At 31.2% G+C, this 18,036-nt stretch overlaps 1 protein-coding gene across 1 annotated transcript in view; it reads left to right on the top strand.

Annotated features, from left to right (window-relative positions):
• Positions 1-123: 123 nt before the first annotated feature.
• LOC132697284 (follicle cell protein 3C-1) overlaps positions 124-18,036 on the top strand; it is a 38,061-nt gene continuing 20,148 nt past the window's right edge. Inside the window, exon 1 of the mRNA XM_060662650.1 lies at positions 124-263. Within this exon, the coding sequence (XP_060518633.1) occupies positions 261-263 (3 nt within the window). The 5' untranslated portion in view covers positions 124-260. The remainder of the gene's footprint in view (positions 264-18,036) is intronic.

Genomic DNA, 18,036 nt, shown 5'->3' with positions numbered 1-18,036 from the left:
CGAGATTTCACCACATCTGGCCGACTAGATTTGAGTTCTTACGTCGAGGGCTCAAGCAGTCGGCCAGTTTAGTGGTGGTGGGCGTGTACTTGTGGGTTTCGGCCAAGGCCCGTTTGGTTAAATGCTTCAAAATGGGGATACACGTGCACTCTATTCGGTGGGGTGGTTGACCCCCCAGAAAAAGAGGACGACTTTTTGACTCCACGTAACACTTTTCGAAGACGACGCCGTACAGCCCGTATGCTGCGAACCCGATAACAATGGTAAGGGTGGGTGGGTGTCATAATGATAGCTCGTGTACATTACATCGGCAACCAACAAGTTTTGACTTTTAAATATCCGATTTCGTCAAAGTACACCGGGCGAACGTCACACGGTTATTACCTACCCTTTTCTCGAATTAATTTTTGTGCCAATTTTCGGAACAAATTCCAGTTGGATTCCTGCGGACCGTTTCTCCTGCCTACCTGAATCGTTTACGGAATTTTTTGTGGCCCACTACCAACCCGCGCGGGATCACTGTCCACACATTCCTGCTAAAAATATATACCCAAAAACGTCCATTCATACCAGTAAGTTAAAAAAAATGAAATCCGAATGTTGCTCGATAAAGCAAAAAAAATAAATAAATAAAAAGCTTTAAAAATTTGGTCAAAGCAGTTTCCAACCAAATATAATTTGTTAAGTGACGATACATAATGTACACAATGATTGTCTATAAAAGTTATCTAATTTTGCTCTGCATTTCTATTTCTCTTAAAAAATTAAAAAAAAATGGTCATCTCAAAATTAAGAAAAAATAGAAAAAACAGTCGACATATTTTTTTTATTACGATTTCAAAAAATATAGTATTTGATGAAGCGGTCTTTGAAATAATTTACTTCATGAAAGTTCTTATAGATACATTGAGAATTCGGCGACCTATAAATATTTATTTGTGGCCGTAATCAATTGTTGTTTCAAAAATTACTATTAGGGTTTTTTTTCGTAGAAAAATCTAGTGACAGATTCTTGTCTGATTTTATTATTCCGATGTAGTATCAATAAAAAACCGTTAAGCTGAAATTTAAAAATTTTTCATTTCAGCATTTTTTTTATATGTTACGCATTTTTGCACCCCCTGCCAAAATTACAGTTTTTTTATACCTAATCTGAAACATATTTTAAAAAAAAACAATGTAAGAAGAATGATTTTTATTTTTTTTGCAACTTACAAAAAAAAAATACAAAATGATTTTCGTTGTTTATTTTGTATAAGCTCCTTTTTTTCACTGTTCTTTCTTTTTAGTGTACCTTCTTTTGCAAAAATCGCCATCCGAACATCTCTATTTGATGAGTAAGAAAATTATTGTATGTTTTTCTCAAACGCTCTCTATTCTGGAACCTTGAAACTAGGTAGGTTTTAAGTGATTCCTGATAAGGATCCATTGCCACATTTTTTCTCAAATAGCACTATTTTTGATCAAAAAATAAAAATTTTCCTTTCAAATTTCCTTTCAAGTGATTAATGCAAAGACACTGTACAGCTATTGTAAAGCAACTGGAGTTACGATGTGATATATTCAAAAAATAGAGGAAAAATGATAACAAATTGTACAAATGAAAACACCAGTGCTTTAAATATCATTTTAAAAAAATAAAACCAAAACAAATAGAGATTACAAGCAACTTCCGAGTTGGCATGAAATAAAACACCCAAAATTTCTTCCTGCCGACACGTATTTTCTAGCTGCCCAATTATTCAAGGATAAACGGTGCGGAAAGTGCCACTTTAAAACATCCTCTTCATTACCCACGGTAGGGTTCAGGTGGATTTTAGTCATTAGTATTTTGACATTTGTCACATCACTCAGTGAATGTATTGGTGCTATTTTGCAAAAAAATGTATCCAAAAACAAATGGTAGTAGGAAACGTTATGGCACTCAACATATTGATAAACTATTAAAATGGAGTTTATCAAAGAGGTTGAATAATACATTATTTTCTAATCCCTCCTAAAATACCCAATTATGCACTAATCAAGCGTGCTCAAAGTTTAATACCCCAGCTTCGTTAACCACTGCCTCGAACCGCTTCAGTACTTTGGCCATGCGTTTGAAAGCAATACAATGTTTTCGGTAGATCTTAGCCAGATTCGTCGGTTCTGATGGTCACGTCGAACGTCACGCAATGTTCCGCTGCTTTGCAAAAATATATCCACAAACTAATGATCGTAGAAAGAGTATAGTAGGCAACACATTAATTGCATCAATCACTTGTTTATTTTTCTAAGAAACTTCCACAGGCTACTGTAATACTTTTTACAAAACTTCTGGATTCCTCCTGCGTCGGTTTTTGCTGAGTCGAACTTGCTGCCGTTTTGCCAATCATTCTGTTGACTCCTTCAGAGATTGACTCAAACTGTTTCAGTCCAGGAGTGTATTGTATAACATAATATAATGTAGTACCGGCATATAAAGTTTAACATAATTTTTGATAAATCGCAATATATCACAGGGTTGGACAAAGAAAATTTCAATATTAATTTAAATAAATTATTAGTTTAAATGTAAAACAAGATCAGAAATAAAAACATGTTTAATTTATTTAATTTAATATATTAATATTTGAGAACCAAAGGCGTTTTACATCCTCAAGTGCACATTTGCTACACGCCAGTTTCTAGAGTCTGATTTTAAAAAAAGATTCATAAGCTATGAACCCTTGAAAATCGAGTATTTTCTATTTTAGGCTTAACTGATTAATCATTTGATAAATCGTAAATTTTTAACAATGTAAAAAGAAAGATGTGCATGACTTATTTGGTTTTAGAATAAGTACTTTTTTTTGTAGAAATATTTATTATTCTATTAGACAGTAGAATTTAAACACTTCTATGTGCTTCCTTAGTCGATACCAAAAATATTTGATAAATGGATATACATTGTGCGAAGCATTTCTTAGACAGAAATGAATTTAAAACTAATTATACATTGTCCTGTCGCAGTCCAACTAATCGGCAATTTTCGAAAATTACTCCGACCTACCCGTCCTCTTCTAATTTTATTTCATTATGTGCGTACGATAATCATTTTATGTCTCCCACAAAGTAAAAGCCAAAAATTAGTTCCATTGTTGAAATTCTCGAGGGTTAACTATTATTTAATTTGTTGACATTAAATCGAGATTATTCAATAGTGAAAGCGTATTTTAGAAGCACAAGCACAAAATTTTGTTGCCATAAAATCCGATTTTTCTTGCTATATTTATTTTTTTCCATTTTTCCATCCGTGAATCAATATATATATATATATATATATATATATATATATATATATATATATATATATATATATATATATATTCACGTATTGATTCACGGATGGAAAAATGTGATGACACTATACTCCGGGATATCATCCGTTCGCTTGTTGAACTCCGACTGGAATCCTGCAGACGTTTCGCCAAAATCTCACTTGGCATCTTCAATGCTCGCGCTCCGAAAACACTTCGAACGTCTGCAGGATTCCAGTCTGACTTCAACAAGCGAACGGATGATATCCCGGAATATGTTATCATTATATATATATATATATATATATATATATATATATATATATATATATATATATATATATATATATATATATATATATATATATATATATATATATATATATATATATATATATATATATAAACAAGAATACGAATGTCCAATTGCTAAAACGTCGATGTTTCCTCCATTGTTTTGTCAAAATAAAATTTTCCAAAGCTGTTTTAATATATATATATATATATATATATATATATATATATATATATATATATATATATATATATATATATATATATATATATATATATATATATATATATATATATATATATATATATATATATATATATATATATATATATATATATATATATATATATATATATATATATATATATATATATATATATATATATATATATATATATATATATATATATATATATATATTCTCACGTATTGATTCACGGATAAAAATGTGATGACACTATATTCCGGGATATCATCCGTTCGCTCGTTGAACTCCGACTGGAATCCTGCATCCGACTGGAATCCTGCAAATCTTGCATCCGACTGGAATCCTGCAGACGTTTCGCCAAAATCTCACTTGGCATCTTCAATGCTCGCGCTCCGAGTGTTCGAAGTGTTTTCGGAGCGCGAGCATTGAAGATGCCAAGTGAGATTTTGGCGAAACGTCTGCAGGATTCCAGTCGGAGTTCAACGAGCGAACGGATGATATCCCGGAATATAGTGTCATCATATATATATATATATATATATATATATATATATATATATATATATATATATATATATATATATATATATATATATATATATATATATATATATATATATAAATCTTATTTTGCTATAAATGGACAATGAAAGAATAATATAGCGGTGGCATTTAATATGGTCAAACTTAATAAAGATTTTCAATACTTTTGTTCTTTTAAGCAAGATAATAAGGACAACAATCATAATATCATACACAATAACAGGATAACGTCCTTTTCAAAATTACTGTAATAAGCCACATATCGGGCTTAAAACATAAAAGCGAAAACTTATTTTTGAGCCCTGTATAAAATGGTCTATGGTGCTGTCTAAGTAAGTCTTAGTAAATCTTAACCAATCGACGAGTAATACAGAGCAATTTAGAAATAGTGAGAAAATCAACAACGGGATGTTCCAGTTTTTTGCCATCTTCTAAATTAACTATTTTAATATAATAAAATTTATTTAAATAAGAGCGCTTAATCTATAAAATTACTACAAACAGTGTTTTAATCAATTTGCGGATTTCATTTCATAACTTCAGTAAGCAGTTGTGCTATATTTGTTTTACTAAACATGTACTTGCTTGTGAATAAACCAGTTCGATTTGATTTGAAGACCAAACCACTACAATTTAGGTTGTGGGTTTAATATCTAATCGCCATCGAAAACACAAAGCCACAATTCGTATTGGAGAAAAAACGTCGCTCTCTCGATCGAGTACAAATTGTTAGAAATTTCGTATAATAATCTAGCGGGGTGAATGCACTGCTGCCTGCTACCGTGACTCTTCGCTCCTACAGGGAACGATTTTGTGCTTTTTTAACTACGACAGCAAAGTCACCAGTCATCATAGACAATTCGAGCCGAAGAAGTTTTTCTATGCCTGAGAAAGGATCGATTACTTAAGTTGTTTGCTACGCGCCTTACCTGCTAAATAGTAACTTCGCTTTGACAAGGTACAAAGTATTGGAGTATAGCAGAAAGCTTCGGCAATAACTGTAAAAATTGTGGTAGCGTAATCACTACCAAGAAGACTTTTAATTAACGTTATTATTATTAATTGCTATACTAAACATTTAACCAACATAAGATAGTCAAAACAAGGCATACCTTAGCTAGTCAGGTTCAAAAACTGATAGTAATTTTGATTCTATTGATTTGATAGTAAATTTGCGACTGGCTATAAATATCTATCATTACTATTATTAGAAAGATCACACTGCAAACTGTGAAAATGCAAACATAGTGATTAAATTTGGAAGAGTCAACTGATGATTTTTAAAAATAAACTAGGTAAAAAGTACTTTTGTCGCATTTTTGGGTAGAAGCCGTCACAACTAATGTTTCCTACAAATGAAATTATTTTTTTATGTGTAAGAGGTAAAAAAAATAAAATGTTACTCTAAAGACATGGACTTACTACAGACATTGGCATAAAGATCTTGGTTACATCCCACGTAACCACACGGATAAATTGAAATGTGTTTAACTGTCTGCTCATTCACCCTTCATCCACACTCCGCATCTTTCATCTTCAGATTTTGTTCAATTGGTGATTTTATTTTGTGTATGTTCCTATTAAATTTATTATTTCTACTTATTCTGCAGTGATTTATAAAGTTTTGGCAAATGTTATCACATTATAGATTCTTAAAAGCAATCATTCATAGGATGAAGAGTTTTCTTGAACGTTTCACTAAGGCCATCAACATTTATTTGTTACGGTTTGTTTGTAAAATTTTTAAAGGTATAGTTCTAACATTTGCTCGTTTGTGTGCTCAGTGAATGTGTTGTGTTTCCCCAAACTTGTGACCAAAGTGTCGTTAATAAAACTTTTTGCTTAATATAATTTAACCGTATTACTAATTTTTTATTTCTAGGCAGCGGAAAAAAAATTAAAGTTTCTGCCAAATTTAATAACCACGATTTTTAATTTTACCTGGCACGAGCCTATTTTTGCTTTTTTTTATCGCACGATCGGGGAGGGTATATATTTTTAAGACTTTGTACAAAAAAATACACCCCCCAACGAGAATTATAAATCGCCTAAAAAAATATCTCAACAATAATGCCGCGTACCACGCCGAAATGCTGACGCCATCGGAACGCCCACGGTGCGGCGCAATTGTTGGCAACTGCGCGGCGTCGCGTCAGTTCGGCATCATATACAGAGTGAGTCGAAAATATGGGGACTTCTATTTTCGTGCACGGTTTTTAAAATACAAGGTGGTAAACTTTTTTTTTAAACACAACATTTTTATTTATAAATCTCGCTGTTTTTTACATATTTTGTTGAAACTTGATGTGTATTGTCCTGTTAGGTTACATTTTTATGTAAATTTTTGTGTATAAAAACGGGATATTGCCAAATTTTCTTGATGGACACCTATGGTTTCAAAACTCATTTGTTATAATAGACCCGTTACTTTGCATAATTTTGTTTGCAATGTTTGCGACATTTTTATTATAAAAAATGAAATAATTGCAAGTATAGACTTAACTATTTCAAGCCATCAAATAAATTGGATTTCTTCTCATTCTCCATTTTTTTTTGTTAAAACTATCAGAGGAGTTTTTGTGAGTAATACTTTTACAAAAATGCGACATTAATAGAGTTCATGTTATGACTAAATGAAAAAAGATGGAAAACGAAACAAGGTTCTGCGTAAATTCTTAAAGCTGTATTTGTTCTGGATTTAAAAATTATGCCATTCAACGAAATATGTTTTAAGACACTGATAAAAGTTGCGGTGGTAATAGGGTAGAGGACACTGGAAATATTTGAGAAACTTTGAGATTTATAAATAAAAATGTAATTAAATGTAGTAAATAATGTTAACACCATGTATTAAAAAGTCCGAATATTTTCACACAAAAGATCTGTCATTACGGGTCGACCAATCTTTTCGGCTCAACCTGTATAGCAACTAGCGGTTGCAGTATGGTGCATATCCAACCAAGTACATCTAAGGAGAGTCTAGATTATGATTTTTTACAAATTTAGTATCATTTTAAAACTCAAACCCAATTACAAAATCAAGAATGTCAAGCATCGATGCTTTCTTCACTGCATATTGTGATTGGTCCTTATTCCTCGTTTGGTTGCTCCAGAATGGAGAATTGACACTTAAAATTTAGTGTGTGTGAGTTTCCTGTATATAGAGGAACTGATATAGCCATTATTTCTACTTACTTTGTCAAAAACGGTAGACAGGCGGTTTTTTCTTTCTCAACAGTAAATTTAATCAATGGACGGATCTTTGATTGTTCCAGTTGGTTTCGGAGGAACGTACCAGTGATAACTTGATTATAGAAGAAGCGCGATTTATGGATTTACTAATGTTGCTCCTGTTATGGCAGAGGTTTCAGACATATTGATAAACTACTTTGAACTAGAAACAATTTTTTAGTAAGACCACCGTGTGTTTCATTCAAAGAAAGAAGTTAACACTATAAAAATTGCTAGGTTGAGCATTCCTATCGAACGAAAAATATCAAAGAGAATAGAGCATTTTAAATCTGGGAATAAACAATCTCCATTTTTTTAACGCGTCCTCAAGAACTTGAAGAACTTTTTCTTTCCTCATTATATATATATATATATATATATATATATATATATATATATATATATATATATATATATATATATATATATATATATATATATATATATATATATATATATATATATATATATATATATATATATATATATATATATATATATATATATATATATATATATATATTCTCACGTATTGATTCACGGATGGAAAAATGTGATGACACTATACTCCGGGATATCATCCGTTCGCTCGTTGAACTCCGACTGGAATCCTGCATCCGACTGGAATCCTGCAAATCCTGCATCCGACTGGAATCCTGCAGACGTTTCGCCAAAATCTCACTTGGCATCTTTCGGAGCGCGAGCATTGAAGATGCCAAGTGAGATTTTGGCGAAACGTCTGCAGGATTCCAGTCGGATGCAGGATTTGCAGGATTCCAGTCGGATGCAGGATTCCAGTCGGAGTTCAACGAGCGAACGGATGATATCCCGGAGTATAGTGTCATCATATATATATATATATATATATATATATATATATATATATATATATATATATATATATATATATATATATATATATATATATATATATATATATATATATATATATATATATATATATATATATATATATATATATATATATATATAATAAACAAAAATACGAATGTCCAATTGCTAAAACGGCGATGTTTCCTCCATTGTTTTGTCAAAATAAAATTTTCCAAAGCTGTTTTAATATTTACTTATCACTTGCGTTGTATTTACATAATCTGAACTACCTCATTTGATTGACCTTAAGCCGGTGTTAAGCTTTAATCTTACGGAAAAGAACGTCGTATATATTAAAACTCTTTGTTTTTGATGCTACAAATTGTACATACTATTTATTAGTTATATTCTTTAGCTCACGCAGGGAGTGTAGTACAATAACCTTATCACAACTCCGGCGCAGTTTAGCTTAAAAGCTACTCTACTGAACCGGACGTTTAATTTTAAACATTACGCATTCCAGCAATTCATAACAATAAAAATATAGGGTCAGTGTCTATACAAAAAAATCCTATAATAACCATAAACAATTTTACAATATCAATATGTTATTGTTAGCTTAAACCCAATGTGTATTTGAAAGTTTTCACATTGAGACTTAAAAAACGCACTGCGTTATACGAAAAGTGTAATCAAATTTTCGGAAACCATAGACAAAACGGATACATGAATTTTGAACTCTTTGTATTCGAGTTCGGCTCTCATGATACAAGCAAAATCCGTAGATAAAGTCACAATAATTAAAATTAGACAGGTTACAAGACAAGTGTGACTCACATAAGTTTCTTCTTAAACCTTTGCCTAGTATATGCCTGTTATTATAAAGCCTCTTTAGTGAGCAGTAGGTTTTCTTTTGAAAATATATTTTAAATGTTCCTTAAACCGAGTATCGAATACAACCCCAGATTCTTTAATGTGAAGTCTACCTACTAAAGGCATAGTTTTGGTTAGTTTTATTTCCTAGGGTTTAATTTAAGGTTGTGGCCACTAGAGAGGTCACTTATTTCACGATTTATATTAGACTCCGCATCAACATAGTCATCGGCATCGAAACAACAATAAAGCTGCAAAAGCGTGTACCTACTGCACAGAACGCAGTTCAAAATGTCAGCAGAGAAAAAGAGCAATGGCCCTAAAATGGAGCCTTGTGGGACTCCAGAAAGCAAAGCAACATGATCGGAATATGTATTACTAGAGAATATCCTTTGAAACCTGATATGATCTAATTAAGCTACACGATGCTGATGAGAAACTATAAAATTTTAACTTACTTATAAGCAAACTATAATTAATGTCAAATGCCTTTGAAAAATCTAAATGTAACAATATACTGAACATTTTTCTTAAATATTTTTGAAATTGCTGGTAGAATACTGATTATTTGTAGATCATTGAGATGGTTGCCAGTGGTTTTCCTATAGATCAGGAAAGTAACTTTTTTCCAAACAGCAGTGTATAATATGTTTTATATATTTATCTATGAAAGGACAATATTTTAACATTAGTGGTGAAACTTCGTCGGTTACATTGAATTTCATTGAATTTAAAATTTGATTTATCTCAGACACTTCGGCTATCCTAAAGGAGTATTTTATGTGATTGTTGTATTTATGATTATTATACCAGTTAACCTGCTGGTCACACTTTGAAATATTCTGAAAAAATGTACCAAAGTGTTCATTAATTAAATTCGGTTCAGAGAATATCGGGAACAAATGTCATAATTTGTGATAGCTGACCATATTTTGTAAGGATTATTCTATTAAAAAATAAATTGAGCAATTGTAAGATCTGTTATAAGACTCCAGTTAATGTAAGTAATATTAGAAAAAATTCAAGACGTGTCGTTTGAAATTCCCAACTTTGTTATTGTTTTCTTGACGAAAAGCTACAAATTTTTATTGGCTAAGTTTTTATGTATGTATATATAGATATATGTCCTATACACATTATGGTAGTCTTTCTAATTTTCCTTTCACTGGTCAAAAGTCTCATTTAAATTATTACACAATGTTCGACGAAATTCCAAAGCTCGTAAAAATTTTAAAAATTTTAGTTTATTTGTAATTGATAATTGCCGATAATATTGTCAAATACAGGGAAAATCATCAATTTACTCATCACCTATGTCCTATGGCATTAGATCTAACTTTATTACGTTTTTATGTTTTAAGAGAATAAATTATTTTTATAAATTTGTTTTTCCTCAGATGTGAATTTATTGTAAACTTTAACGGTACTTTCAATAATAAATAAGACAACCGGCTTAACTAGGCATAAAATTAAATATGCTTAGAAGTCTTTCAGTTTTTTTTTTGTTACATGGAAATAAAATGCTACCTACTATTTCACAAATTTCCGCATTGTATACCCAAATTTGTCAAAATATAGTAGATATTATGTGGTCCTACTTTGGTAAAAATTGATACGTCTCAGTTGGATGTGATATTTTCCTAGAGATGGGAGCGATCTTCCGCGCATGCCTCTACATTTTACCCATTTTACCCATTTTCGCCATTTTCTCTCAAAACAGCGACACTCACGCAGCTAACTCCTTTTTGCCTGGAGATTTAATAATGTCTGGACATATTTTCAGAAAATACTGCGTTAGAAGTCCAAACTTAACGACGACCTTTCGGCGCCATTTTGGTTGTTGAATTCCGCAAGATCATTGGCTAAAAAGTAGTTTTTTTCATAGTTTCTTCGTAAGCTCCTTTATTATTAAATGGCTGTAGTTTCCGAATAATTATAAAATTAAATAAAAAAAAAATCGCTGACTTGACAAAATAACCATATTCAACAATACAAGAGTAATAAATAGAGCCCTGGCTTTTCTAACACTACATAGCCAGCAATGTTAAAAAATGCAATGTGGGCTATTATGATAACGGCTATCGTTTCCGATGAATTATAAAATTAGATAAAAATATAACTGACACAACAGAAAAAGCAGCTCCGTCTTTTAAAATCGCTTTTAAAGATCCATTACGAACGAACTCGCTCACTACCGGGAAAAAAGTCAAGCCATCTAACTCAAACCAAATTGTTGAAGCGTTTAAATTTTTTGTTAGTCTAATTTACAACGGGGGAATAAAGGCCCAACCAAAATAAGTCATTTGTCATCCTGCCCATAAAAAAGCGAAGAACCCCTAGACGTTAATCCCAACTGGTTTCTCCGTCTCTCGCTATGCGGTAGGGTCAAAAACCTGTCTCACGCACCCCCATCGCAACGTTTTCGTTTTTTTAGGCACCCTAAAAAATATTAAGGGAGGTACAGGTGCACTGTGGTGCCATTTCGTCTGAATTTCACTTTCCTATATGTCAAAACACACAACCACACAGTATCTTAATTTAAAGGTATAATTAAAAAAAAACTTTGACATGGATAAAGGGTTGGTTCTCTCTGGCATTACGTAAACGACAAAATAATTACATAAAATACTACATCACACATAAATTTAATATCTTAATCTCTTATATAATTGATGACATGACAGTAGGAAACTATACTTTTAATTCCTAGGAACTGATACTTGCAGGATTTGGAAGGATTACAAATCTTTAGATAGGCGAAAGGGGGTAAAATTATCAGCGCAAAATAATTTTATTAATAAAAAAACTAAATAGATTTTAAATAAAAATGTTATAATGTTGATATGTACACCGTGTGCCAAATAAAACGATCTGGAAACCCATAGGAGATACGAAAAAAAGTTTCGTACAAAAGTTTCTTGGACTGTGGCCCCTCCGACATCAACTTTGTTATTTTAAATGGAACACCCTGTATATATATCGACATTTTTGGAACCCTTGGTTAAAATAAAGGTCACATCACATGTGTTTTTTTTTCATATTTTGATTGCTCCATATTGAATTGTGTTGTGACGCTACTGATACAGGTATTGCAACGAAAAATTAACCACAGACTAAGGAGATGATGCACTACTCAATCAGTTTGACAGATGCGCCTCAGCTTATACAGGGTGTTCCAAATAGGTGCTGCCGTTTTGGAGAATTCAATTAACAACATCTCACGATTTTCAAATAGAACACCCTACATTTTTATTCAGTTATCAATTCTAGGATAAAAAATAAGGTAGGTTTGTAATTTATCTTATATTAATTATATATATATATATATATATATATATATATATATATATATATATATATATATATATATATATATATATATATATATATATATATATATATATATATATATATATATATATATATATATATATATATATATATATATATATATATATATATTAATAAATTTTTCTTACTTTTTGAGATATTCGAGGTTTAAAATAACATCCGTGCAAATTCTTGTTGAATATAAAGCTGCCCACATTAGGTCACTTGTTGGCAATAATAAGTATTTTTTAAATAGCAAAGACATTATTCAACTTATTGTAAAGATGTAATACTCCAGATATACGAATAAAACCTAAACTATGCAAAATTCGAATAGGAATTTCTTAATAAAGCGACTTTTATTTTACCCAAGGATTTCAAAAATGTCGATATATACAATGTGTTTCATTTAAAATAGCAGAGGAGTTAGTTTTAGGACACCCTATATCAACAAGGAGAGTCAGTCAAAGAAACTTTTGTACGAAACCTTTTTTCGTATCTCCAGTGGATTTCCAGATCATATAGTGGATCGTTTTATTTGGAATACGGTGTACTTCTTTAATTGCTAATAAAGTTTAGTTGTTAACAATATATCACTGGTCCACGAATTTGCTAATTTTACTGGTCCGCGAGCCAAAAAAGCTTGAGAAACGTTGCTCTAGATTATCCTAGATTGACGTTGTTACATGCAAATTTCTATAAATTTTAGGTAATCGCGCTAAGACTTTAGTGATTAACACAGATTTATCTAGAAATTGTCAATTGTGCATTAATTTTTGTAAAAAAAATGTATATACAGCCAACTAAATCAAGCTAAGTACTGAGTTTTAGTTTATTCTTGCAAGAGGGTAATTACAGAACTGCTGTTAAAAGTAACAGTAAAACAAAATAAAATAATACGATTTTAATTATTACTACTGCATAAACTCATCATTTATTATTTGGGAGTGCAGAATGAAATTAATTCCCCAAAATTAAAAGGGTACTTTTTATAAGCTTCGTTTTAATATTCTATATAGTTCATCGATCTTAGGATCCAGATGTTTCGTATTGTGTGAGTGACATGAATCCAAACGACCAATCAGATTAAAATAATCCGAAAGATACACATCCTTATTTCAAATCGGATTGGTCATTTACACCCATCGGATTCACAGCACGACGTGTTAAAACAAATATCCTGTTATTTGTCAAAAACCTATGTTACCAGAGAAAAAATATAAATTTTGTGAAATATTATCTACCCTCTAAAAAAAATTATTTGCTCCTACTCGTGAAAAATATTTAAGTAAGATCCCAGTGTCATTACCAATTTGAAATGAGAAATACATCGTCGATGTCTGTTTGGAGTAGTTCTTCTGTATGCTCGTGGTAGACAAATCGGTCATTTCATGTTTCGGTTGAACTTGAACCGATGTTCGTCTCTACCAAAATATACTTTAATTTCACAAATTTCTAATACGTGATCTAGAACATTGGAAAGGGACTTCTCCATAGAATTTTTATTTTTCTTCTCTACGATATTATCTGATTGAATTTTATTAAAGGTTACGTTATGAGCAGTGGTTACTCTTAATTACAAGTATTGCAAGAATGCATCGTGCTCGTCAAACGCACTAGAGAAAAAAATACAAAAGAAAATCAACTAAAATAAAAATATCTCCCAGGATTTCGTAGAACACAGAGATCCTTCCCGTTGTCATAGTTGGCTGAGTTACTTCGGACACGTCGCATTCTTCCTTGTATTGCCGTCTTTGTTCGTCCCCGTAGCAAGAACCGGGTGGTAGAAGGAGAAGGGCTACGGGTAACGTTACTCACTTGTTTAATAACCCTGTGTGTCGTAATGATGTTCGGTCATCGCCCCTCGATGCCTGTTGCATTATCGGTGTTGCCGCTTGTAGGAAAATAAGGCGTTCTCGAATTTGTTGACAATCATAGATATAATAAATATTTGGCTACTTCATGGTTAAGTAGTAGAACCACTGGATCAGACCAAAAACACTTCTTAAATCTACTATTCATATTTGCCATCAATAAAAATTTGATCAATTTATGATTATGATATTGGCGTTCTCCTGGTGTTTCAAAAAATATTCCTAAAAATTTTTAATTGGTTAGTTTTGGTTGGGGGTTTCAAAAAAAAAATAACTAAAAATGTTAATGGTTATCCTAGATTCGTTCCAGTTACTTAGGTTTCCACAAAAATCGCTCAAACCTGAGTGAAATAATAGTACATTATGCGCCAAGACACTTTAGTCACAAGTTTTTCTTGGCACCCAAACGCGTAACGCATTGAAGTTACTCGCGGACTTGGGTAACGAAGCTGACGTGATAAAGTGACACTTTCTACAAGCTTGATCGGTGCACGATTGAGAAGAGTGGTTTATGGATGAATTGTAAGGTATACTGCATCCAAGTAGACTTTGGTATTTGCTAATGCAATGTTCTAAGAAAGAAACCATTTTTTTTAGATAATTTCTAAATTTTTTATCAAATTTGGTAAACATAAAAAAGTTATTCTTTGCATAAAAAATGTATGTTGGCGGTCGCAACCGTATGGGATTTCGAGAGAATGTTTCGGAAAAAAGGAGATAGTTTTGTTGAGTTTTGGTGGAAAATTTACACCGTTCACGTTTATCCATTGCACATAACATATTACATTACATTATATACAATATATATTATTATATTCCTGAATTTATCGCAAAAGAAAAAGTAAAAAATTTGGCGTCCCTTTGACAATCAATTCGAGAAATTACCGTGTTTTTTTATGGAACAAAGTCAATTAAGTTTATTTTATATATTTATTAAATATTAGGTTATCGAAACACGTCTGATAAATGCTACTTTAGTCATGAGTTGGTTATAGTGCGAGCAAAGTACAGCGTGCTTTATTATTAATTTATTTTCAAAACAGTATTCGAGAGTCAATCCTATTATCTCCGGGTTGAAAGTGGTCGGATGTAATCGTTATTTTGACTTTGGCCAATTCTGATGGTCACGTCATCCGGGACTTAATTGATTATATTAGTGCTGTAATTTATTATTTTAACTAAACAAAATTGGGAAGTCTCAAACCCGATGGATTTTGGAAGTAATCGTGAATGCAGAAGTTAGAGTGTTTCACCTACGAGTATACAGTATACAGAGTATACCTCTGCGCTAACATGCTAGTTTCATATATCCAAAAGATATCGACCATGAATTTAAATATTATCTTGTTCTGTATGTGTATCTTGTTCTGTATCGTGCTGTATTTCATTTATCAAATTTAAATCTCTATTCATTTCGAATATGTATTCTTAATTAAGTTTATTCCTCATAAAACCATACCTATGTACAATTGTAAACAGCAGAAAATAAATTTGTACGACAAAAGTTTTTGTTACTGACTAAAAGAAAAGTTGTATGGTAATATGTTATTCATATTGATGTTAAAAAATGGGTTATCAATTTTACTGAACGAAGATCTAAGTAAAACCACGCAGTTTTCAAAAAAAAAGTATTGCCTCGGCTATTTAGATAACTACCTAACGAAATTCATTTACCTCTTCTGTCCATCTATTGTACATAAACAATCAAATCCTTCTTGATGTGTTTTAAATTTTCCCTCTGTTAGATTACTGCAACCAGATTTACGAACGCCTTGACCTGTTCGCGGGGTTATCAAGATTCATATATTTATGTATAAATGTATCTTATATTATGTCATGCTAAATGCACACTTCTTTTGGTGAAAATTTAATTTAATAGTAAAACAACCCACCGACACGCCAATGCATTATAAAACACGTATTTTACATGTTGCGGGCTTTATGACATCGAACATCCGTGGGGTTGAGCGTTGTTTTTATTGCGTAATTATAATCAGCATTTTAGTGTGCGTCGTATTTAGCTTTGTTGCGATTTGGTCTCCCCGGATTAACACTTCTTCCGAAAGTTATTTTTGCAGTGAAACCTAATACAATGTTTAATTGCAAAAGATTTTAAATTTTTAAATCGATATTGCTATTATGTTCTCTTTTTATATCTATCTTTATAACCAAAATTTTTAGTTTCGCCAATTATATGCAATGAAAACGTGTAATATGAAATATACACTAGATATTCGCATTCATTGATCGTATTAATTAGAACATAATATTTAAAATCGCTCTAAATTGGACCTGCCACTTAAAAAAAAAGTATGTGGTATTGCTTGACGTGCTGAATTAAGTGTTACAGATATCGGTTCTGAAAGTTGGACAGCGGGGAATTTTATAATTTTAACATTAAATCCAAACCTCTCTTTTTTGACAAATTTGTTTTGCCTATTGTATTTTGTTTTAAATGTGAGATTCATTTTTTTATAAATCGTGAAACAAAATATTTATATAGAGATTAATTTTATGACAATTACTATACTTGTAATTATTACTAACTAAATTAAAAATAATACTTTTTGCAAAAAAAACTTTTTTTTTGCAAATGTTGATTGAAGTGAAATATTTCAAAACCCATCAATAGATTTTACAGTTGTTAAAAAATTTAGTAGATTAAAATTCTTTAATTATTGATAATCAAGTTTATCAGGATGGCACAAAATTATTTTGCTCTTCGCGCCTTCCACATATTTAAACAAAGTTGATATCGGATGAGTCATCTTCGCTTAAATTAATCCAATACCATTTTAAAATGTTAATACTTTAGCACCCTGTGACTTTTTACTTTACAACTTTTGAACTAAGGTATGTATGGCTCAAATGGTATTTAGTTTTTATAATTCAAACATTTCCCCGTAATTGAAAACACCCCTTAAACCGGCACGGTCTGGAACTATGCGTAGTTCACAATTTTGAAGAAGTCATAATACCAGTTGTTATATTACACCTTCCGAAAAAAATATTAAGTCATTTTCCTTTGCCTATCGATATGGCTTACGTTATCAAGATACAAAATGAGAGGACATAATTTTGCATGCTTTTCAATTGTAATAAAATAAACCTCCACATAAATTTTTTAGAAAAATATGAAGGTTAATTTAATAGACCTTACAACAAGCAAAATTGTCCCATAAAAATGTTGTCAATAAAGTAAGGTTTTTATTTATAATCTTGAAACTATAGGAAAATCATTAAAATTCCACTTTGTAAAACTTTGAGGACCGACATCTTGAAAACTGGAGGCATGATCGAACTGCTGGGCCCTTGAAAACATTTTATATCAATGCAGGTAGCTGTATATTTTCAATTCACATTTTAAATATGAGGATTGCTTTTATATTTATGCTAGATTCTATAATTAACAATATTTTCAAAAAGGGAGAAAATTATCTACAGGGCCCTTGAAAACATTTTATATTTATATATTTTCAATTCACATTTTAAATATGAGGATTGCTTTTATATTTATGCTAGATTATATAATTAACAATATTTTCAAAAAGGGGAAAATTATCTACAGGGCCT

This window comes from Cylas formicarius, unplaced genomic scaffold (assembly GCF_029955315.1).
Source record: "Cylas formicarius isolate icCylForm1 unplaced genomic scaffold, icCylForm1.1 PGA_scaffold_1__22_contigs__length_36826433, whole genome shotgun sequence".
In the NCBI taxonomy this organism is placed as follows: Eukaryota; Metazoa; Arthropoda; class Insecta; order Coleoptera; family Brentidae; genus Cylas; species Cylas formicarius.
This window is presented reverse-complemented; position numbering and strand designations above follow the sequence as displayed.